Genomic DNA, 21,441 nt, shown 5'->3' with positions numbered 1-21,441 from the left:
ATTTGCGCACAAGGATGATAGTCATATAATCTGTTAAACCTATACCATTATCTCAACTAATCATGGCGTGGTCAAATCCCACAAGCTCTCCACCGTCACCTGTTCAGTCCACTTCCCACCCGTAGTGTCTTGCTGAAGAGTAAATCCAACCTCCTTCTTCTCGCCAGGCCTCAAAACAAATGCATTGTCGTCGAAGAAGCCCAAAACACCAGCTGGGTGCGTCAGCCAAGTATAGAGAGATACACCAGCTGTAGCTTCCACAGTGAACTTCTTTGTAGACTTGTTGTATGACAAGTGTAGCTTGGGATCTGACACCTTGGCTTGATTTGGCCACACGGGAAGGAAGTGGTTGTGGTGAGTAAAGGTTGTCGTCTTGCTGCTAGCTGCGTTGGGGAGCTTGCCGTGGGCTGTAAGTTCAATGACCAAAACAGCGTCACTAGTATCCGGGATCTTAAGATCCGACTGTATGTTGGCTGTGATGATCTGTGTGGTGTTGATGGCGCCCACGTTAAACTTGGTCGATTTCGTCATTCCCGCGTTGTTGGCAATAGGCTTGCCCTTCAGATCAACCCAAGTCAAAGATACTTCGCCAGCCACAGGCTCCCAGAGATCAGACGTCACCCAAATTTCCAACTCATTGGCCGTATAGTTCCAGAAAGCAGATGCAATGACATGCTCGTAAGTCCTGCGAGAAACATATGGTAACACCTTCCAGCGTCCGTCGTACTCTAGACCAGCCCAGGTCGGGGCTTGCCAAATATCGTTGAGCTGCCAATACAGAGAGCCAAGTTGTCTCTCTGGCAAGCCACTGCCACGTCTGTAGAATTGAATCTCAGATTTGTACATGTCTGCTTGGAACAGCTGAGTAGCGTGGCACCAGGAGCTAAAATTGGCCACTGGATCGGTCTTGTCCGGGGTCGGATAGTACCGCTCAACAGCCAGCGTCATTTCGACTTGGCCTAAAGTGCTGTTGTGAATATTTCTAGTCAGTCCACCAGCTGGGTAGTGATGGTTTCTTAGAATGACCGTTGTCGAGTTGAAGGAGAGTTCTTCAGGATCAACGGCCTGTTGCCACGTCTGAATGCTGGGCATGCTGATAAAACCAAACTCGTTGGCGAAGCGGCCAACTGGGTATGCAGAAGTATCAAAAGAAACTGATGTGTCGTAATTGTAAAAGTCGGTGTCGCCGTAGATGTGACCGCTGGTAGTGTTGTAATACCGCTCAACAATAGGCACGGGAAGATCAAGATCAATCTCCAGCCAGCCATTGTTTGCACTGCAAGGACTGTACGAGATAGAGTGGCTGTTTGCAGCCAAAACATTGAAAAGCGTAGTAATGAAGAGGTTCTCATACTGGCCTAGGACGTATGGGTAAGTTGCAGGATCGGCGCCCTGAGCTATGGGCAGCATCAAGTTCTCAAACTCATTGCCACCCATCCAGCATGCCAAAGAAGCATGGTGGTTCAACCGACGGACGTTGTAAGTAATCTCACCAACAACATTGGCCTTGAAATCATCGCTGTCTGGATACAAGGTATCACTGAACTGGAACTCGCTCCAAAGCAATACACCGCGCTCATCAGCAATGTCGTAGATCCAGTCGGGCAAGTATGTACCCGAGGACCACACGCGTAGCATGTTGAAGTTCTGCGATTCAACTGAGTCGAATAGGCGATTCATTCTATCCGAAGTGACTCGTGGCCAGAAAGCATCGGGAGGGATCAGATTGGCACCCTTGGCGTAAAACTCATGGCCATTGATCTCAAAATGCCAGTTGTTTCCAGGGGTGATGCCGCTGGCGATTTGGGCATCTGTAATATTTCCTGAGCTAAACAAGATGGCTCGGAAACCAACACGCCGCTGAGAGACAAGAATAGGTGTCTTAGACCCTGCGCTGCTGACAGAGACTGTTATGTTGTATAGCTGCTGATTGCCCATGTCTCGAGGCCACCACAGCTTGGGTTTGTGGGCATCTATTGTCACAGAACCAGTGACGGTCATGTCGGACTGTGTCACTCCCTCCAGTTTGCCCGAGTACAATACTGAGCGGCTGTCACTGGCATCAGTAATGATGACCGACATGGAGGCATGCTTTGGAAGGGTTCCCAAGAAATCGAGACTCGCGTTCACCACCCACGGAGCAGTCTGGTCAGGAGCAAAGTTGTTGAACTGGCCTTTGCGGAAGATGTCAATGTCGGTGTTGAGAGAGTACAATTCGCCGCCTTTGCTAAGCTGGACAATGCGGCCCGGCTGCCAAGGTCCTACGGGAGAAAAGGCTGGGCCCCAATCCCAACCAAAGTCATTCTGTTCCTTGCGGACCCATTGCCGGTTTGGATACTCGAATGGATAAACCACCGAAGCAGGCCAGTCTATGCAATCCCAGAGTTAACACAGTTTCCTCGAGATGAGTGATTATATGGCTTACGCTGGACTTCATCGCTTGCGTTGATGGCATTGATGATGCGAGGCACGCTGCCAAAGTTGATGCTGAGAACAGGGTCACTCTTGCAGCTAGCAAGAGCAGACGAGACATCATAAAACCATTGTCGGAACTGGTTATCTGGTGTTCCAACAATGTGGTCACAGAACTTGACCGTTGCATATGTATCTAAGCCATCAAACACTAGCCACGTAGCTATGTCCGAATGTTTACTCCTAGACTCACTGTTAGCATATTTGTTCTGGTTAATTCATCGTCTACTAAACATAGGTAAACTCACAGTCCGCTAATTGGCTTGCTGGTATATGTCCAGTTCTGAGCCGCAATCCATCGCAGGTCAAAGTCATTTAAGCCATCGTTCCTAGTATCATCACGTCAGTCTCGCCTCTTCAATTGACCATACAAGCCATTAAGAAGGAAATCTCACGGTTCATCTATGCGTTTCCCCGTTAGTATAATCCAAAGTAGGCAATCGTATGCTATGTCTCGACTCACCAATCACACCAGCTGCATGAAGATCTAGATGAGCCTGCGAAGGGAACTTGCCCGGCACGGTGATGTTGCCGTATTCATTCGTCACAGTCCATTTCTGTAAAGCAAGATCGTGAATTGATGCTTTGCCAGTACTTTCTGTGGTGGCCACTGCCGCGCCCGCAAATATGCTGAGCGCGGTAAAGAGAGCCCTCATGGATCTCATGACTGAGACGCGAGGCTTCCTCTTGTGTTTGGCAATAGTTGAATATTTCCTCTGATGGCAATGGAATCGTAAAAGTTACAGAGGCCATCAGCTGAGCTCCAGCTGGACACACTTGCGAGACGTCTTCAAAAGGCCACCGAATGAAAGGCGCAATCCTCCCTTCCTGCCGCCATTCCTTGCCGCTTTTATGTCTAAATTCTCAACCATGCTTGCCTCGTGTGAGACATCAATGAGGGGTCCGGAACAAAGCTCGGTCATTGTTACACGGCTCACGTCCTGTAAAACGGCAAATGCAGTCATAACTGTGTCGATCACCCGATGTAGTAGTGATTTGTGTTGGTCATCGCAGGTTGCCTCTGGGGGGATGCGAATGACTTCATTGGGTTGGGAAACCATGGCATGACCCCCGGACTCTGAAATGCCGCTTCTCCCGGCAGAGGTTTCCCCACGATTCCTCGTGTCACCAATCGCGATCTTGCCTGGGCAAGGGATTTTTGAAACTTCATGCAGATGAGCCCCATCGCGGAAACTACCAGTTCCCCCGTACAGTTAGGTTGGAAATGAAGCGCTCCAACTGGAGATAACATCGGGAATGCTGAGCTCCATTATTTGGGGTGTCTAGAATCTCAATTAACTGATATTCTCATCATGTCACACTGAGTTGTAAGAGACAGGGTGCAAGAAATCAGGAAACTGTATTGGCTTGTGTCTTGTGTAGTGGCGGTGATCATTCTCTCAAGTGTACGGTAACATTGAAGCTCCATAATTCTGGGACGATGCATACAGGGACTTATGTGTGCATGTTGCGTCATGAGAGTCCATAGACTATGGGAAATCTCACTTGTTAAACGGATAATTGAACAGAAAGAGGGTCAATCTGCCGGTTAATTAATAATCTGGGGATGCAGCAAACATTGAATGAAACAGTGCCATGCATCCTTCCCATCCGTTGAAAGTGTACGTACGCAGGAAAAGAAGCTGAGCACACCTTTTGAAGAGACGACAAAGATCAGCAGAAAAGTGTAGGTATGAACGTGCTCCATTTCTGTTGCTCCTGTTTCACAAAGACGCAGGTACGAAACAAAACATCCAGTCAGCTCCAGGAGATCAACATGCACAATGGTAAGCTTAAATCCAGCGGGGAATCAATAATTGAGAGAGCATTCCAATAGCGCAGGCATAATAATTCTTCGGCAAAGTATCGATTTAAAACATGAAACCTGATGGTACTTAATAAGACTATGTACCTATAAATCTTTTTGTATAACCCGTTAGAGAATATCATCTCCAATTCCCAAATAGAGCGCCCATCTCTCACCTGCAGACCGATACACACCCATATACATCGCATTAAGGCCCGCATTAAAAACTGAAAGCACACCATTCATCAAGATTCCTTCGACTTTTCAAGATAATTATGTGATTTCCAACGCTGATAGTGCTGAGCAGGCGTATACTCTGGCCTTACAGCCCGCAGTCCAAAAATGCGACCTGCCCAAGAAGCAAGCGACAACAATACATGAGATACAAACCAATCTGCTGATGGACCCGCCTTTGCGCGCGATGCCTTTCCGTTCCAGAATTTCGTCGTACTCAAAATGACTGGGAAGTTGTCCAAAGAGTGAAACACGATAAAGAGGTTGAACGTGATCCAAAAGTCAATGATCAAGTCCTTTATCGTCGCAGGGAAGAAGGAGAACCCTGGCACATTCGTACTGATGACTCTCCCTGCATTCAGAATGATTCCATTGAGGTTCCAGAAAAACAAGGCTTTTTCGCCATCCTCTGGGTCTGTCCTCTCAATAACGATGACTTCTTCTCCGTCTAGTTGCGCTCGCTGCCATTCATGCCAGGCGTATCGCTCAACCTTGATTTCGGGCTGGTTCGTTTTACTCGCGGTGATGATTTGCTCGGTATCCCCTAGGCGGACCTTTATGCTGCCTTTGATGACCTTGAGATATTCTGTGTGGGTTTCGTGCCAGTGAAGACCGCTGGACCAGGTTGATCTTGATGGAAGCGTGACTGTAACTTCGTTCGGCGTTGTGAGATCGTAGACGACGGCGTTGGGAAGACCCCGCTCAATTATTCCGGATATTTGCTCCATTATTGCTTGTTATTGTAAGAAGCAAATTCTGTGCCCATTAAGAGACCTATTCATTAGTTCTTTTCTTTTTTAATTCTTTAAGAGAATTTCAAGGCGATTTATTTAAATACAGTTTATGAGAATTCAGTTATCTGGCATCAACTGCCGGAATGTGTCGGCTGACAAATTCACATGCCAAATCTAAGGCGCATCTGTCAGCAGCTTGCAGTCATGAGATGTGTTCAAACTCATGAGACTGTATCACTTGCTAGTTCAACGACTCGGCGCTAGCTGTTCAAAGCTAGGCAAGTGTAACAACTAGAGAGATCTTTTGATACGAGCGATGGTTCATCAGTTGATTGCTGTTCAATATATATTGTTGGGATTTTTTATCTGAGCCCTTGTTCAATTACGCCTTGATGGTTCTGACTCTGGTTCGCATGTATCCTTCAAAAGTGGGATGCACTTTGGTGCTTGCCATCCAAGGTACAAACACGAATAAGCTGAGGCCAGCGAGTTAGCAAATAAAGAAATTAGGATAAACGGATGGCTTTGAGACAGTTGTCAAGAACTTACAGCCACTGGCCTGGCGCATCTTTAACTTCGATCCCTCTCTTCCCAGCCAACCACACCCACGTCTTTCGTACATACTCGGGCTCTAGTAAGAAGACAATAGTATCCTCATCTTCATCGCTGATCCTCAATACTCGCTCCAGCGGCGGAGCTTCATCAAACTCTTCGCTGGTCAACGATATCGTCTCCCCTAGAGACGTCACACTGGGCGGGAAAGTTTCCACGCGCAGCGATTCAAATCCTACAGCGTCCGCTTGTTCCCACCGCAGTTGTTCAACACCACACAACGACGGAATCCAGCCAATACCAGTCCATCCTGTACCATTCGTGACCTGAAGGAATTGCTTGTAGTCATCTGGCAGCGTCGTTTGGAGCGTCGCTTCCTGTTGCTGGATGGCATCTTGCGATGCGGGCGCCTTGATGAAAGGATAGTCGTCAAAGACTCGTTGATCAAAGGACACGCCTTCTGCTTCCTCTTTCTTGATGCTTGCGTCGGCAGTAGCTCGTATTTGCTTTATAAGTTCCACCCAGCCGCGAAGTTCTTCATTCGTAATGTCGTCCAGCGACGAAGCCGAAGCAGTTACCATGGCTAAAAGTGCGAATAAAGTTGAAGTGTTTTGCCAAACGGGTGTAATGGATGAATGGAATCTTTCGTTGTTTTACGCAGCGACGCCTGTCTTTATATTTACATGCGTATCGTACAGCCACTAATCGGATATAATGGGAACTCCGCAATATCTCGTATTAACTAAACGATGCATTCAGCTGCTGACGCCTTATTCAAAAGGAATAATGGTGGATGATTAGATGCATTAGCAGGGAGAGAACCTTAATGTGACATGTGTAATATTTCACCTATCTGTCATTTCCTTTTATATGGGCGTGCATGTAGTATGCATATAATAGACTCCTTTAGATCACACGTGAAATAACATGGAAATAACAACGAGCCACGTAGAGACACAACACAGGCATGATGCCATCTGCACGCAATGAAGCTCTAAAAGAGCAATACATGGGAAAATTCCTGGTATACTGCTACGAAATTAATACTATATGCAAACCAACATTAACATATATACATCATGTCTCCTCCGTTAGAAGGTCCTTTCCTATGTCGATATCTAGGTGGTGTAGCGGCCAACATCGCTACCAGGGCTCCAGCCTCCAGTGAAGTCGGGCTGGGCATTGATGTTGGTACCATTTGCCAGGCGAAGAGCGACGCTGGTGTCCTTGGCGCACATGCCGTACATCTGGAGGTTGGTGGGAGCAGTCTTGATGACGTGCATGTAGTCTATCACAAATGTTAGCACAATGTCCTCTTATAATGTCTATCCGGAGTAGTATATGTCAACTTACCCTGGCACTGGTAACCGCCAGAAGCGCAACCCTGGTATCCCGGACCGCTGAAGAAAGCCCAAGAAGCAGAGCCGAAGTAGTAGATGTTGGAGCCGCCCTGGACATAGTTGGCAAGGCCCATGTGGCAACGGGCAGTGCTGTCACACCAGGAGAAATCAGGATCACCCCAGCCATTGACATCGACCTTCCAGGGAGCGGGAGGAACCTGCTGAGTGTTGTCACCCTGGTCGTAGTTGGTCTCACTCTGGAGGAGAGAGACAACGACGTTGCTGGCAGAGCGAAGGTTGAGCTGGTACAGCCACCAGTGCTCGCTGCCGAGTCCATGCAGCCAGGTTCCCTTTGTCGACTCGACCAAGGCGCCTCCCTTGGCGGCAATGTTGGAGCCGCCGCTGAAGCCCTCGGTGATGTGGTCGGCAACCCAGTTCCAGGTGTTCTCGACGTAGGCTGACGAGGTCTTGGTGAAGTGGAGGCCGAGGAAAGCAGCCTGGCACTCAGCGTTGGCCTTGCCGCAGGTGTTAGTCAGGCCATCGGCACCGCGAGTTCCACCGACAGTGATGAGCGAGTTGAACAGCGCAACATCGCCAGCATTGCTACCAGCGGCGTTGAACTCGACGATGATGGCGCCGGGGAGCACATCAGAGACGGTGAAGCGGAAATCCTGCAGCTGGGCAACGCCAACATCGCCAGCGTTACCGACCTGAACGACGGGCTTGGGGTTGGAGGCGTCCTTGAAGAAGCTGCCGCCACCGGAGATGGTTGCCCAAGCCTCGCCAACAAGACGAGAGCCAACGGGAACCACGAGAGTGGACAGGACGCGGTAGTCGCCAAAGGGGAAGTAGGCAATCTTGTTATTAGCAGCAGCAAACTGGAGCACCTTGTTGAGGGCTGCCGAATCATCGGTGCTGCCATCGCCCTTGACCGTTTGCCCGCCGTTCTGGCTGGGATCCTTGACGTTGACAAAGTCGGTGACTGGGTTTTGAGCATAGTTGGGCACAACAACGGCGGGGATGCGGCCGCCGGGGGCAACGCCGGCCGGACGGGCAGTGGTGCCGGAGACGGCGCCGAAGATGGGGCTGCGGCCGACGGTGTTTCCGTAGCTGTAGTTGACAATCTTGCTGGACGACTTGAGAGCCGTTGTGCCGCGGAGGACGACGACATCGGAGCTGGTGTCCTTGCTCAGGTTGTCAATGACGATCGAGGGGTAGACGGTGGTGGTGAAGGTAACGCCCGAGTTGATCGACTTGGCATCGACAATACCGACAAAGGGGCTGCCGCCAGTGTTGGAAACACCAGTGCCAACAGTATCAAAGGTCGGGTTCAGCAGAGTGATGGTGTTGCCTCCGCTAATCAGCATGCCAATCGTGTTCTTGTAAAAGTAGATGCTCTTGTACAGAGCTTGTTGGTGGCCATTGTGCCAGATACCGTTCTGGCCGTTCTCAATTCGCACATCGGCAAGGCCAAGAGTAGATCCACGACCAAGCTGGATACCAGTGTGGCCCTTCCCACCGCTGGAGGGCGCAAGAACAATCTTGACATTCTGCAGCTGAGCGGCCTGGGCAACTCCCCAGTAAAGGGCAGAGATGCTGGAGGTTCCGCTGACGGCCGTGGTGTCCAGGACCAAGTTCTTCAATCCAACTGCAAACGAGAGCTCGCCGGAGACGCCTGTGGAGGGATCCTGGCCGTTGACAAGGTAGTTGCCGCTGAAGCCAGACGCAGCCTTGATGATGGGGGGGTTAGTGGCATCGCCCATGAGGATAGTGTCGGTGCGCATGTTGAGCGTCTGCGAAAGCGTGTAGGTTCCCGGGGGAATATACACAACTCGAGGCTGAGATGCCAGCCATTCATTCTGTCGGTTGCTGCTGCCGGCTGAGTCGATGGCACTCTGGAGAGAGCCAGCATCTCCAGCATTCACAGCAACGAAAACATTGTAGGAGCTGGGGCTCGGCGCGTGGGGAGCATAGCCTTTGTACTGGCCGGTGTGGTCCATGGCAGCATACCAGAAGGATGTGTTGGCTCGAGGCTGGAGAGATCGATCCTCATGGCGGGCCAGTGTTGGCGAGGCCGTGACGGCACCCAGAAGGGCGGCCACAAAGGCCAGTGACTTCAACATGGCGAGAAATGAGTGACAGGAAACGAGAGTATAAAAAAGGATACTGCAAAAAAGGAATGGATAACGAGACGCTGCCCGTATTAAAGAAGCAATCAGTACCTTGGTGGCTGGTTACGACCACCTTGACCGCGTGATCAAGCCGTCAGAGGTGCTCACTAGAATAACATCGCCATCTATATAAAGAACTTTGCTCATCTTACCGCTCGATCCCTAGTCATCCTATTCAGCCCAAGCAGTTCATGCCCCCCATCGGGCCGATGGCCCTACTAGAAGCCCTAGCTGTCATTTCCAGACCGTCTCGTCCATCACGTCCTGCCTAGACGGGACATACAAGAGGCATCTGCGCAGATCGTGACAGCACAACTCCGCCGATCTCTGACAACCAGCTGGACGTTTGCCCGTAAAGGCCAGCCTCCGTGATGAACGGGGCCACAGCCGGCTTACTGTGGCCTTTGACCAGCGGTCCTGATCATCAAAGATACTCCAGATCGATTGGTCGGACAAATAGAAACAGCACCTCTCTCCCCACTGCGTTTGACACCGATCGGCAGTCGGAAGTCCACTTTGAGCAGCTATAGTTAGGGACAGCTAAGAACTAGTCTGCCGTGCTAATTTTATGACACAGGGGCAAAGCGGCGCTGTTCGGCGGCTTGGCCGACTGTCGTTTGGTAGCAGACATAGTGCTGGGAGACACTAGCAGTGATAATCCATGGGAATTACCCCTTGTGTGGGTTTTGAATGCTGACACGGGGCCTAATAGTGAGGCTGAGGGTTCTTGGTGCGGCTCCGTGCTCGTGCTCGTTCTCGTGATTACATGAGGGGCAAGAATAGAGATTGGATGATAAAAGATGTATATAAATACTATACCCCGACAACTGATAGAGCGAGGCGATGAGTGATCAAGGCAGCGTTGGCGCTGTCTTTGCGTCAATCTCGCGACTGAAGACATCTAGCGCGGCCCTAGTTACGATGCGACGCTTTCACACGGGTTAGCCATGGAAGTCATGCGGCTTGAAACAGACGGAGACGGAAAAATTAATACCATCAATGGGGCGCTGGAGACATTGATTAGATGGGATGGCCAGTACTCGTACAAGATGTAGGAGTGCTTGCGCCATTGGCAGACCAGAGGATGGGAAATAGTATAAGAACAGAAATAAAGATGGTGAGTGAATATAGATATGAAGGAATAAAAATAAAAATAAAGATTGGTCCGTCGACAGGGTGGCATAAGCCCGACGGCTGAGTCTAATGATCCCCCGTTACTAACTCCTAGTATTTCCCGTCCTTTCTCAGATGTGAATTAGTATTTTTGAGAGATGCGTCTTATCGGGAGGACAAACAGGGCTGAGGAATACTAATCTCCAGCTTTGTCTACGAGCATGCACGATGTAGTGGCACACCTATATTTAGTTTCTCAAGATGAGGTTACTCTTCCTACGGAGCCGCAGTGCCGGCGCCGGGACACACCCGCAAGTGTTGCTTCATTTACACGCGGACCTGCTCCGAATCATGGCCCTGGACGAAAGCCTTGAATGGTCATCAATTGAAGCGCTGCATGCAGCAGTGCCATGCAGGATTATCTCCAATGTGGTGGTTCTTTTCATCTCACAACATCTCGACTACAAAATGGATATTCACACGCAAAGTAGCTATGTGGACATATTGCAGTATAGTTACCCCCTGGTATCTCCAAAAAATCCGGATTCCCTTCCCGGAGGCAATAAGATCAGTAATACAATGACTCTCAGCAACCGATGTACAGGCTTCTTCGACTAAGCCCCCTTATGTAGCATGCTCTACGATTCAACAGTAATACTCCTTTCATTGTTTTTTTAGTTTAGATTCGGAATAGTAAGGGGAATCTTCCAGCGCTACGGGTCATGTCAGTACATACTCATCATTCGTCATCTTTCGCATCCGTTTTCTTTGCCTTTTTCGACTGACTTGGAGAAAGATGATTTTCTACCAGGTCTAATAACTCCCGAAGTCGGGTAAGGGTTTTACAATAGGCTCTTGGGATCCGGAACTCACCAAAAGGGACTCCGATCCTTTGACTTACTGCTCCCCCTGCGTGGTATCAACCTCTGGATTGTATCCATTCACGATGATGGTGACGCCTGTATGTGAGTTCTCGCCTAGAGTTTCCCAGATAGGCAGTCCGACATGAACTAAACGTCGTGGGATTTCAAGTAGATATCGATTAAGTTGCGAGCGGGTCTAACTAGTTCCTGGAGATGCACTAATTGAATACGAATAGGCGAATCCCGACTCACTTCTAAGAGCCTTGAAACAGTGTCTACAGCCATAGGCGGTTCTCGGTTTCATCGTGCGCCTTGAAAAGGCCCGAGGGCAATGACGAATTCCATGCGTGCAGAAAGTAAACAGTTGTAAGAATATGAACCATCTTTGTTTATTTTCCTAGTTGTCTGCTTGTCCCTCACAACCTTGATTAAACAGTAATAGATACAGCGCCCTTTTGCTTTTGGTATGACTTCAAGGTTCCATCGGTTGTATTGTTAAGCTCAACGCCCTCTGTTAAAGATAATGTAGACGTAAGACAAAAAAAAATAAAGAAAAAGAGAAAAGTGCCTGGGGGTTGAATGATGCACACACCCTCTAGACTTTGAGTCCTAGTGACCAAAGAGCTGTCCATATTGAGCTGAATCCTTGTCTTCCGCAGAATAATACCCAGGTATTGTTACATGTCTTCCACCAACCACTGTTGCATCAGCTCGTCAACATCAGCCGCCGTGCTTGGCCCCATAAAGTCAATCGTCGTCATAAAGGTCCGCGAATAGTCCAAGTGGAACGCTGTCCCTTGAGACACAAATTGGTCGGCGTTCTCACCATCACCACCGGCCATTTGTTGGTCGTCACCCTGGTCCCCTGCATGGCCCTTTCGCGCAATGGAAATGATTCCAAAGTAAGGTATCGTGAAGTGAAACTTGTCGCCTTGTAGTGTCTTTGGATCCTTTTCAATTGTCTGGAGGAGCTTCAAAACGTCGCGCGCCTGCAGAGCGACTCTGTCATCAAACTGTTCGACTGCTGCATCCAGAACCCCAATGACATCGGCGACCAAACCCCAGTCCCTCTCTGTACGGCCAGATAAAGCCTCCATCTCAACAGCCGGCGACCGTAGAAACATGTTGAAGATGAGAATCACGGCGGCCGTGAATGCCTGAAAATTAGTCATGCAGCACGAGAACATGCCAAACGTCGTTCGTAGTGGCAGATAGACTTTAATGAGTTGTCGCGCGGCTTTGAGACACGCGATCCTGCCGTATTCGGTCTGTCGTTCTTCTGTTGCGTCCAGCATAAAAGGCAGATGATTGGACATTTCGAGCTGGTGATGCCACAGTTGAATGTTGTATCGAGCATAGAGCATCTCCATTGCTTCTGCCTGTGTTTCTGAGAGTCTGTCAAAGGGATGCCACCACGAGTGCGGTACAGACGTGGCCAAATTCAGAAGCGCATTGTCAATGGACTGCGTCAAAGACATTGCTAGTCTTGAAGAGCCTTGTTCTCTTTCAATCAAGAGTGCAGCGATGCGGTCGAGCTGGGCAAGATAGAAGGCATCCAACTTGTGTTCGTCCAAATGCTGCATGAGTTTGAGATTGCTTGGAGCAAGAGGTTCATTTGTATCCACCACTCCACACGGAAATCCAAGAATCTGGGAGAGGTGTCGGTCGTAGTGGATAATGTGAGGCCACAGCTCTGCCATGTTGACCTCTTCGCTATCATTGTTATCTTTAATATCTTCGCCATAAATCCTGTGAAGATTCATTAATTGTGCGATTGCCAATGCTCTTCGATTGTTGAGCCATGAGCGACGAGGTCTACCCGAGTTAACAAAGTAGATGGAAAGAAGTAAAAGGCATTCAAGTCCCTCGGACGTGGCAATAATTTCGTCATCGGAGGTAACCAAAGATATTATTATCGAAGCCAGAGATTCCATGTATTCATTCCGAGGCGACGGCAGACGGAATTGCGTGATGTCGACATGCTGAGGCAGCTGCTGTAGGCACATCACAATGCACACCAAAGCTCTCGCTATGGTCGTAGGGTGGCTAAGGGTTGATGATTCGAGTGGCATCGTTTTGAGTAGCGAAAATTTGTTCGACTGCTTGAGAGATGGAAGAGGGCGAAGAAGTTGGCAGATCCAAGGCGAGCTTTGACTATCCAGAAATTCGATGGCGGCACGAGACGGCATCATCTCCAATAGCAGGCGGGAGACTCTCTTCAGTTTCGGCCACATCCCTGTGTCGTTGTCTGTAGTTGATGGGCTAGTATCCAGAGCTACGGTTGAAGCATCTGTTGAACACGCTTCCTTTCCACCAATCTCTGTCATAAACTGAAGGGCAGGAAACTGATCAGTATACAGCTTCTATAGTAATAATGGAAATGAAACAAAAAAGGAGCTTATTCCTACAGATGCACTCTGGAAGACGGAAACCACGGCAGAGCTCGATGAAGGAGCTGAAATATTAGATGTCGTATTAACAACATCAATTCCAGTACTGTCATCGACTGTTGTCGGGCATCCAGGTGACTCTTCGGTGCGACTCTGCCGGCCTGTAGAGTCTAATTTCTCAAGGACTTGCTCTAGCAAGTTCTCAACACGCATCATCCTGCTCTCCATGCTCTGGGCGCGCGATGCATCGCCCGTCTCATCTTGGAATCGTTGACTGATGCACGTAGAACCGTGGGAGATGCACCAATTGCAGATACTTGTGTTACCAGAAGGGAATGTGCATCGAATCTTTCGGCGTTTGCCTGAACAGTATCTCATTGATTAGAAGTCAGACAAGACAAATAGCAAGGCTGCCGAGAGTAAGGTTTGCGTTGCGTTTAATGAGACGTACATTCCCAGCAGCTGCGTGTCCCTTTGCGGACCTTCCGGATCTGAGGCGATGACATTGCATCAGTCGATTTTTGCTGTCTTGCTTGTCGAATCATTACTGAAGAGCGTCGTCCGTGTATGGATTCGGTCAGGCTCCAGCTTTGGCGAGTTGATCAAAGCCGAGAAGTGAAGTTCTCCACGTTTCACTTGGTCGGGCTTTGAAGCGTTTAAATCATGACCTATCACGTTAAAGCTAATCGCTGGCTTAGGCTAAGGCTTAGCATCCATGGATAACAAAACAACCCCCACGCGCGGGCTAGAAGTTTCTGCGTGCGGCTAGGGAACTCTGCCATCGGCCGCACCCCTACCACTATGAGTGAGATGTCCGGATCACTTATAATAGACTGAAGTACCCTGGCACATACACTTGCCTAGGTATGATATGTAACGGAATTCGGTTCGCGAGGCGAGGGTAAGCGTAACGCAACTAAATACACGTATGCGTTTACAACCCTGAGAGCTGCGTCGAGTTTCCCTGCGGACAAGGCCCCGAAAGGTAAGATGGCCCGCGCCACAGTTTAATCGTGCGGACACACATCTATTCAAAGGGAGACAAAAATTCGAGCTCAATGGATGGTTTCCAGCATTATACATATGTAACACGTAGTTATTATCCCAAATCGGAGTCAACCAATTGACATGTAAGCAACTAACTAACAGCGAGCAAAAACAGGCCGCATATGAGCAAGGATGACCCTACAGAAGCTACATAACTCATCGTTCAATGAGCAGTCCAGCAACTAGAACTGCGTGCTATTAAATAAGCTCCATTCTTCGTTGAAGCACATAGGGCATATCTGCATTATATTTGACTCAGGGTAATAGTTGAGTGTTAGGGCAGAAGCTTGATCAACTCTCGCTCAATGGCAGCATCCAGACCTTCCGGTGACCTCATCCCCAGCTTCTCGTTCATAACCACGCCCTCATCGTCAAAATTGCCTCCAGTATTGTAAATAGCCTTGCTAAGTATATACCCCAATTTGCTTGTATCACCCTGAGCCAGCGTATTCCGCGCCTCGACAACCTTTTCCTCTAGGTCGACATTAATCTGCTTCCATTCAACCGTGTCTAAGCCCCGTGCACTCTCGATACGCGCCGTAACTGAAGTAAGAGATTTCAGTATCTCGTCTTGGCTGGCATTGAACGACCTGACGCGCACGTATTGGTTCGTAACAATGGGGGAGTTTTGCGCAAGCAGAACGCGGGCTACCGCCTCGCCAACCGTAGATAAGTTCGACCAGCTACAACGGTGATTGTGATATCCGGGCTGGTGGAGTTCTGCCGTACGGGCCAGAAGATTAAAAGAGAAGAATCCGTTGTCGAGACTCCTATCCGAACATGGTCGCATTAGTCAAATATTAATGTTTTCCTCTCCGTGCAGACGGGTGTTGAAAAGATTTCTGTGAGAGGGAGCAAGCCGAAGTAGGAGGTGTACAACGGAAGAACTTACCAGTCAAAAAAGAAGCCCGTAATAATCGCTGTCCAAGAAATCTTGTCCTGGATAGACCGGAGATACTGTATAATCTGCGGTTTCATGCGAAGGAAAGTCATAATCTCAACTGCTTTTTCTTTTGATGTGTCAATCCCGAACTCGGCTGGGATAAATCGCTTGACCCCTGCCTCGACGGCAGCGTCAATGATATTCTTTTGCTCCTCGAAATCGGGCATCGTGATGGTGTTGACAACAGCATCCTGACCCTTGAATGCTGATACGAGGGAAGCTCTGGAGTAGTCGGTGCGAAAGAGGTTGACCTCGGGGGGAGGCTTGGCAGTTGAAGAAGTGCGAACCAGAGCAGAGACTGAAAACCCGTGTTCTATCAATGATGAGATGACGATGGGATTCAACCTTCCTCCAGCCTGTAAAGAGCCCTGTTAGAAGATATACGGGATTGGTTTGTTAGACTTTGCGGATAAGAGGAAATCATACTCCAATGACGATGACATTCTTTATTTCACTCATGTTGTTAAATCAGTGAATTATCCAATTGTTTTCCAATTGCACGTGTCTCTTATGCGCTAACTACTTCTTCTTCATTATTTCCCAGGCCTTTTTAATTGTCAAGCTGCTGTCATGTCGGTATTCTCTAAGCGTTGGAATTCGGCCGAGCTCGGCGGAACAACAATCGCACTATGGAGACGCCTCATTTCGCAAACTATTTTGACTGCAGTGGTCTCACTTCCCATTTCGGATACAGTGAACATTCGGCCGAAGCCCGGTCGAGGATATGCTTCCATGAACATAAACCATGTAGAAGCACAAGTATATAGTAACGACTGCAGTAACGAGCAATCATTGAAATTTCAACAGCATCTCGTATCCAACTTCTACAATAACCACAACTCTACATTCTAAATCTCAATCACTATGAGTTCTACACTATACATGATCGCCTTTATTAGGCGTAGGCCTGATCTTACAGAAGAACAATTTTACAACCACTGGAGGAATATTCATGCGCCCAAGATTGCGTACTGGGCCAAGAAAAATGGCATCATTGGGTACACGCAGGTAAGTCATCTCATCAAAGGGATCACCAGTCAAATAGCCCGTCTAACATCATTTAGATTCACACCCCTAGTTCCCTGCGCCAACCCTTGAAGGAAATGCCACTCCCCCTCACCATCATGGAACATGACGGTGCCGTGATATGGGAGATCCCGAGCTTGGAGCATTATATAAATGCTTTTAAAGATCCTTACTATGCCAGTGATATTGCGCCGGATGAGGATAACTTTCTTGATAAGAGTAAAGAAGTGGCAACGATAACATTGGGCAATTTTCACAACATTGTCGCAGGGGCTAAACCTCTTATCGATTACAGTTTGGAGGAACCATCGAAAACAGAGTAGAAGGATCACCAGATACATATATAGCATATTCAGAAAACATTTACAACCCCTTCCTGTCTACTGATACATTGCAATTACATGGACAGTGAATTGCGCCGAATGGTAACATAATATTGAAGTGAAAGCTACAGCCGATACCTGAAACCAACCGTCTTCCAGTCCGTCACATCCTCGTAATCCTCTGGCCTCAGTTGAATCTCCGTAACTGCCTCAGCAACATCTTTGCCGTCCAATACATCAGACACTTTGCCATCAGCCACTGCTCCAGCCGCGCCAGCATTTCCAACGAAGCCTTCTTCTCTCGTACGCTTCGCATTTACCCACTGCAAATAGAACCTCAAAACGATAGCCAAGGTAATGACGATGCAATAGCAAATCATAATTGTCTTGAAAGCCGTCTTATATGTTGGAGCTTCCGATGCGCGAAAGAATTGAGGGCCAGAGATGTTGCCGGCACAGTACGCCAGGAAGAGTATAGCCGTAACAGTCATCTTCTTGGTGACGCCGCGGTAGTTGGACTGGACAAGGGCCATTGTAAGAGGCATGGCCGCGGGTCCAGGAGACAGAAGAAAGTACGCAAACAGCTGAACACCATGAGGCACGCTATCACGGCGGTAGATGACAGCGGCACCGACAACACATGGGATGAGGACAAGGACAATAAGTAAACAGTTCAGGGTTCGATAGCGGCCTGCAAGCCATCCGGTGCCCGCAATGATGCCTGCTGTAAGCACAGAGTAAGGGATGTTGATGAGAGTGGACTGCAATGAGGTAAAGTTGAAGGAAGAGATGATAATGTTGGAGAAGCTCTGAGTGCCGCTGTTGGGCATCTGACCGACGAGTTCAATGAGAAAGATAAGCCACGTCTTTGGGTCGATGAGGCACTCGATAACTTGATCCCATCTCCACCGCGCATTTTCGGTCGTTCCCGTGCCGGCAATGACTGTGCGATCAGCTGCAATCTGGCGCTCCTCGGGCGTCAGGAACTTGGCCTTGGAGATACTGTCCGGGAGAAAGAAGAACATGGGGATGCTCCAGAGGAACGTCGCGATGCCGAGGGTGATGTACATCCATCGCCACGGATGCACATCATCCTTGACATGTCCCAGGCCAAAGGCAATCAAGCTAGACACGATGCCACCAATGGAGTTGCCGGCAAACCAAATGCCCACGCGCGTCGGCATCTCGTCTCGAGTATACCAGGTCGACGTCAGAAACATGAAAGCCGGCGTGATGGTGGCCTCTGCCATTCCCAGTAGAAACCGCACGGCCATGAGGCCACCAAAGTTGGTGCATGCTGCCGTCAGAGCAACAACGGCGCCCCAGATGAGGGTGTTGAAGGTGAGATACTTGGCGGTAGGGAGACGGGCGATGAGGACAGTGGTGGGATACTCCCAGATGAGATAGCCAAAGTAGAAGATGCTGCTGACCCAGCTGTACTGCTGTCCTACAAGATGCTGCAATGGCAAACATTAATATATTAGTTATTCATATATACATGTAGTTGTAGTGAGTGTTATAATTGGCGTCTTACCGTATCATCGCGTAAACCAAATACAGCGGCGCTCGACAAGATGACCTTGTCCATAAAGTTGAGCATATAAGTAACAAACAGCAGAGGAATAATGACTCGGTCAATCTTCTTCACCACGCGACGCGCAATGGCGGCATCCGCGCCCGTCTCCATGCGAGACGCTTCCTGAGCTGGAGCAGTCATCTCGGCGTCTTCGTCAATGGGGCTGCCCAGTAACGGCTCAGTTTCACGAGAAGCGCAATCATATTGGCCGCTCATTGAATGCGCGTAACCTTTATGTATATATGTATGTGCATATGCAGCCAGTCGATCTCTGGAAGACGCCGTCCTCCTATCGCACCGCGTTTCCCCTCACGCTTATCTTGGAATGCGATGAGATAGCACAAGATACGGTATGCAGGAGTTTTGTCTCCCGAGATCGGCCATTCGCCGAGATGAGGGGAGACTATGGCCGGTTAAAAGCCTAGACGCACCCACTTCTCGTGTCTCAATGGTCTCGTGCCAGCAACTCGAACGATCGGGGAAGGCAAACTAAACTGAGAGAGACGATGCTATGAGAACTTCTTAGCTCTGGTTGAAATTCTAGGCCGATAGATAAAAAGGTGGCGGTTTGAAGGTCAAGCTTACGCCGTCGGATTCGCGATTTACACAGTAGCCTCAGTCCGCTTACTGCCCATGTGGAGCTCTGATTTCAAGTTATCACGGAAACGCCCAATGAAGATCTCTCAACCGCTGAGAATTCTCGAGATATAGTCATGATATCCACGCCTTGACTGCTCCGGGGATAGTTTGGACGAAGTACTGAAAAGTTGGCCGATGAAGACGATAAGCATCATCCGGAGACTCACCGAGAGCGCCAACAATTCGCAGCCGCATGTGCTTTCTGTCTGGGCATTTCTTGTCCTCTCTGTTCATGTGCGATTACAAGGTGTTGCTCCGAATTAATTTACCATGAGCGGGCTTGCAGTCTCTCCTTTCATTGCCTCTCTTCCCAAGGTTGAGCTTCACATCCACATCGAAGGCACACTTCAGCCAGCTCTGCGATGGAAACTGGCTCAGCGCAACAACATTCCGCTGCGCTTCAAATCACAGGAATACCACACCTATGAAGAGCTCCTGGAGTCGTACAACGTTACCTATAACCATCGTCCGGAACTCGGTGGCCGCAAGGATGTACCGACATTTCTAGAGGCTTATTTTGCGGGCTGTGAGGTTCTGCTCAAAGAAGATGACTTTTATGACCTTGCCATGGATTATCTGGCGCGATGTCGCGAGATGAATGTTCGCTATGTCGAACCGTTTTTCGACATCCAAGCACATACACGCCGTGGCGTCCCTGCAGAACATGTGTTGAACGGCTATTTGCGAGCACAACGTGACGGCGCATCCAGATACGGAGTGCGATCCAACTGGATTTTCTGCTTCTTGCGGGATGAGCCTGTCGAAGACGGTGAAGCCGCATATCAAACAGCCCTACCGTGGGCCAAGTCTGGACACGGTCTGTTCCACGCAGTTGGCCTTGCCAGCAACGCTTATGAACGGCCTCCGATATTGTTCAAGAAGGCATTTGAGCGAGCTCAAGCGGATGGCCTTCACATCACGACGCATTGCGACTTTGGACAAAAGGACACGCACGAACATATTCGCCAGGCCATTTTTGACGTGCAAATAGAGAGGATTGACCACGGCCTTGATGTGCTCGATCGAGATGAGCTTATAGCAGGTCTAGTCAAACGAAATGTCGGCTTGACTCTCTGTCCACACGCCTACCACCGACGCACCGCAACCGAGGTTCTTTTCCCAAAGCTACGACAGCTGCTAGACAGAGGAGTGAAGTTTTGTATCAACAGTGACGATCCTGTGTACATGCACGATGTCTGGATCGACGGCAACATGGAAAAGGCGTATCATTATGGAGATTTGACGAAGCAAGAGATGGTGCAGCTGGCGAGGAATGCGGTCGACATGTGCTGGGCGGATGAGGCTGTGAAGAAGGGCATTTACGATGAACTGGATCGGGTAGATGTGGGATGAGAGAACGTTTGATGATTGTGTCAACAACAATTAAGAAATTGTCAATATGGCCTTACGTTGACGGACTTAACGGAGCAAGTACATGTAGTGAAATGGTGATGCAAAAGTTCTGTGTAAGCTAACCTTGAAGATAGATATTACCTCGGTTTCATCAATACGATGCTCGCGAAAGTTTCCCAAGATGATAAATCGTGTAATAGAAGTCTAAACCACAGGGGAATATTCTTGTCCAGCGTTCGCAGTTAGGCCCTTAGAATGGTAAACCCGTAAAAACTGTCATTCTCGGAATAAGTCAGCGTCAGCAACCAAGTCTATGTGGTCAGAAAATACCACCAATGCCTCTAGCGTCAAATATCTAAGCATAACTTGACGCCTTGAATGGTATAGCAGAAAGACATGGAGTTATAGTCTGCAGCAGCATAACGACATAACCGCATTGGTCAACGCAATATGTAATCTAGCGCGCGTCTCAGCTGAATGCCCCGGAACTATTAATGGTCTATTGTGAGATTGGACTATTCTGTTCCTAGATATTTACGTATGTAAGCCAAGCTTGTCAGATCAAATGTGCCCGAACATTTGATGTCTGAAGTCCGAGACGGACAAACTCACACGACGACCGAATCCCTTCTCAATTGATTACTCTCATGCTGCAACGACTGCTTAGAAATCGTCTGCTTTCTTGGCTCAATTCTGATGCTACCTATGTTCATGAGGACGTAGGCCCATTGCGCCCTCAACATGCAGGATTTCGGGGCTTGTATCCGGTTAGAGCAGTATTGCGCGCAGCCAAGAGGTATAAGGATTCGAAAGGATTGGTCCGTCTCGGGGCCGAGATATTTGCCGGGCTTCTATACA

General features: G+C 49.0%; 9 protein-coding genes across 9 annotated transcripts; 2 read left to right on the top strand and 7 right to left on the bottom strand.

The window, feature by feature from the left end:
- Window positions 1-4: 4 nt before the first annotated feature.
- M431DRAFT_150271 (glycoside hydrolase family 2 protein) lies at window positions 5-3,268 on the bottom strand. Its single transcript, XM_024912812.1, has 4 exons — window positions 2,929-3,268; window positions 2,721-2,801; window positions 2,426-2,655; window positions 5-2,369 (listed from the first exon to the last, which is right to left on the bottom strand). The coding sequence occupies exons 1-4, from the start codon at window positions 3,135-3,137 to the stop codon at window positions 61-63; spliced, it is 2,829 nt and encodes a 942-aa protein (XP_024771017.1). The 5' UTR covers window positions 3,138-3,268; the 3' UTR covers window positions 5-60.
- Window positions 3,269-4,311: 1,043 nt separating this feature from the next.
- Window positions 4,312-5,287, bottom strand: M431DRAFT_511426 (hypothetical protein). Its single transcript, XM_024919653.1, has one exon. The coding sequence runs from the start codon at window positions 5,239-5,241 to the stop codon at window positions 4,525-4,527; it is 717 nt and encodes a 238-aa protein (XP_024771016.1). The 5' UTR covers window positions 5,242-5,287; the 3' UTR covers window positions 4,312-4,524.
- Window positions 5,288-5,629: 342 nt separating this feature from the next.
- M431DRAFT_93024 (hypothetical protein) lies at window positions 5,630-6,380 on the bottom strand (the record flags this gene model as incomplete). The annotated part of the gene is made up of 2 exons (XM_024924432.1): window positions 5,630-5,723; window positions 5,797-6,380. The coding sequence occupies 2 exons, from the start codon at window positions 6,378-6,380 to the stop codon at window positions 5,630-5,632; spliced, it is 678 nt and encodes a 225-aa protein (XP_024771015.1).
- Window positions 6,381-6,820: 440 nt separating this feature from the next.
- M431DRAFT_523201 (glycoside hydrolase family 55 protein) lies at window positions 6,821-9,348 on the bottom strand. Its single transcript, XM_024920530.1, has 2 exons — window positions 7,153-9,348; window positions 6,821-7,087 (listed from the first exon to the last, which is right to left on the bottom strand). The coding sequence occupies exons 1-2, from the start codon at window positions 9,260-9,262 to the stop codon at window positions 6,918-6,920; spliced, it is 2,280 nt and encodes a 759-aa protein (XP_024771014.1). The 5' UTR covers window positions 9,263-9,348; the 3' UTR covers window positions 6,821-6,917.
- A 2,325-nt stretch (window positions 9,349-11,673) lies between these two features.
- Window positions 11,674-14,239, bottom strand: M431DRAFT_122935 (hypothetical protein). Its single transcript, XM_024912173.1, has 3 exons — window positions 14,128-14,239; window positions 13,722-14,038; window positions 11,674-13,616 (listed from the first exon to the last, which is right to left on the bottom strand). Exons 1-3 carry the CDS (start codon window positions 14,219-14,221, stop codon window positions 11,964-11,966), a joined length of 2,064 nt encoding a protein of 687 aa, XP_024771013.1. The 5' UTR covers window positions 14,222-14,239; the 3' UTR covers window positions 11,674-11,963.
- A 758-nt stretch (window positions 14,240-14,997) lies between these two features.
- On the bottom strand, window positions 14,998-16,125 carry M431DRAFT_93557 (hypothetical protein; the record flags this gene model as incomplete). The annotated part of the gene is made up of 3 exons (XM_024924490.1): window positions 14,998-15,493; window positions 15,616-16,022; window positions 16,093-16,125. The coding sequence occupies 3 exons, from the start codon at window positions 16,123-16,125 to the stop codon at window positions 14,998-15,000; spliced, it is 936 nt and encodes a 311-aa protein (XP_024771012.1).
- Window positions 16,126-16,530: 405 nt separating this feature from the next.
- Window positions 16,531-17,015, top strand: M431DRAFT_93259 (hypothetical protein; the record flags this gene model as incomplete). Its single annotated transcript, XM_024924454.1, has 2 exons — window positions 16,531-16,743; window positions 16,767-17,015. 2 exons carry the CDS (start codon window positions 16,531-16,533, stop codon window positions 17,013-17,015), a joined length of 462 nt encoding a protein of 153 aa, XP_024771011.1.
- Window positions 17,016-17,140: 125 nt separating this feature from the next.
- Window positions 17,141-18,702, bottom strand: M431DRAFT_93303 (hypothetical protein; the record flags this gene model as incomplete). Its single annotated transcript, XM_024924459.1, has 2 exons — window positions 17,141-18,472; window positions 18,550-18,702. The coding sequence occupies 2 exons, from the start codon at window positions 18,700-18,702 to the stop codon at window positions 17,141-17,143; spliced, it is 1,485 nt and encodes a 494-aa protein (XP_024771010.1).
- Window positions 18,703-19,057: 355 nt separating this feature from the next.
- Window positions 19,058-20,781, top strand: M431DRAFT_511421 (hypothetical protein). The gene has a single exon (XM_024919652.1). It carries the CDS (start codon window positions 19,501-19,503, stop codon window positions 20,581-20,583), a length of 1,083 nt encoding a protein of 360 aa, XP_024771009.1. The 5' UTR covers window positions 19,058-19,500; the 3' UTR covers window positions 20,584-20,781.
- Window positions 20,782-21,441: the final 660 nt, after the last annotated feature.

The sequence above is a fragment of the Trichoderma harzianum genome (assembly GCF_003025095.1).
Source record: "Trichoderma harzianum CBS 226.95 unplaced genomic scaffold M431scaffold_12, whole genome shotgun sequence".
NCBI classification, from domain to species: domain Eukaryota; kingdom Fungi; phylum Ascomycota; class Sordariomycetes; order Hypocreales; family Hypocreaceae; genus Trichoderma; species Trichoderma harzianum.
Note: the sequence above shows the minus strand (reverse complement) of the source record. Positions and strands in the feature narration are given on the sequence as shown.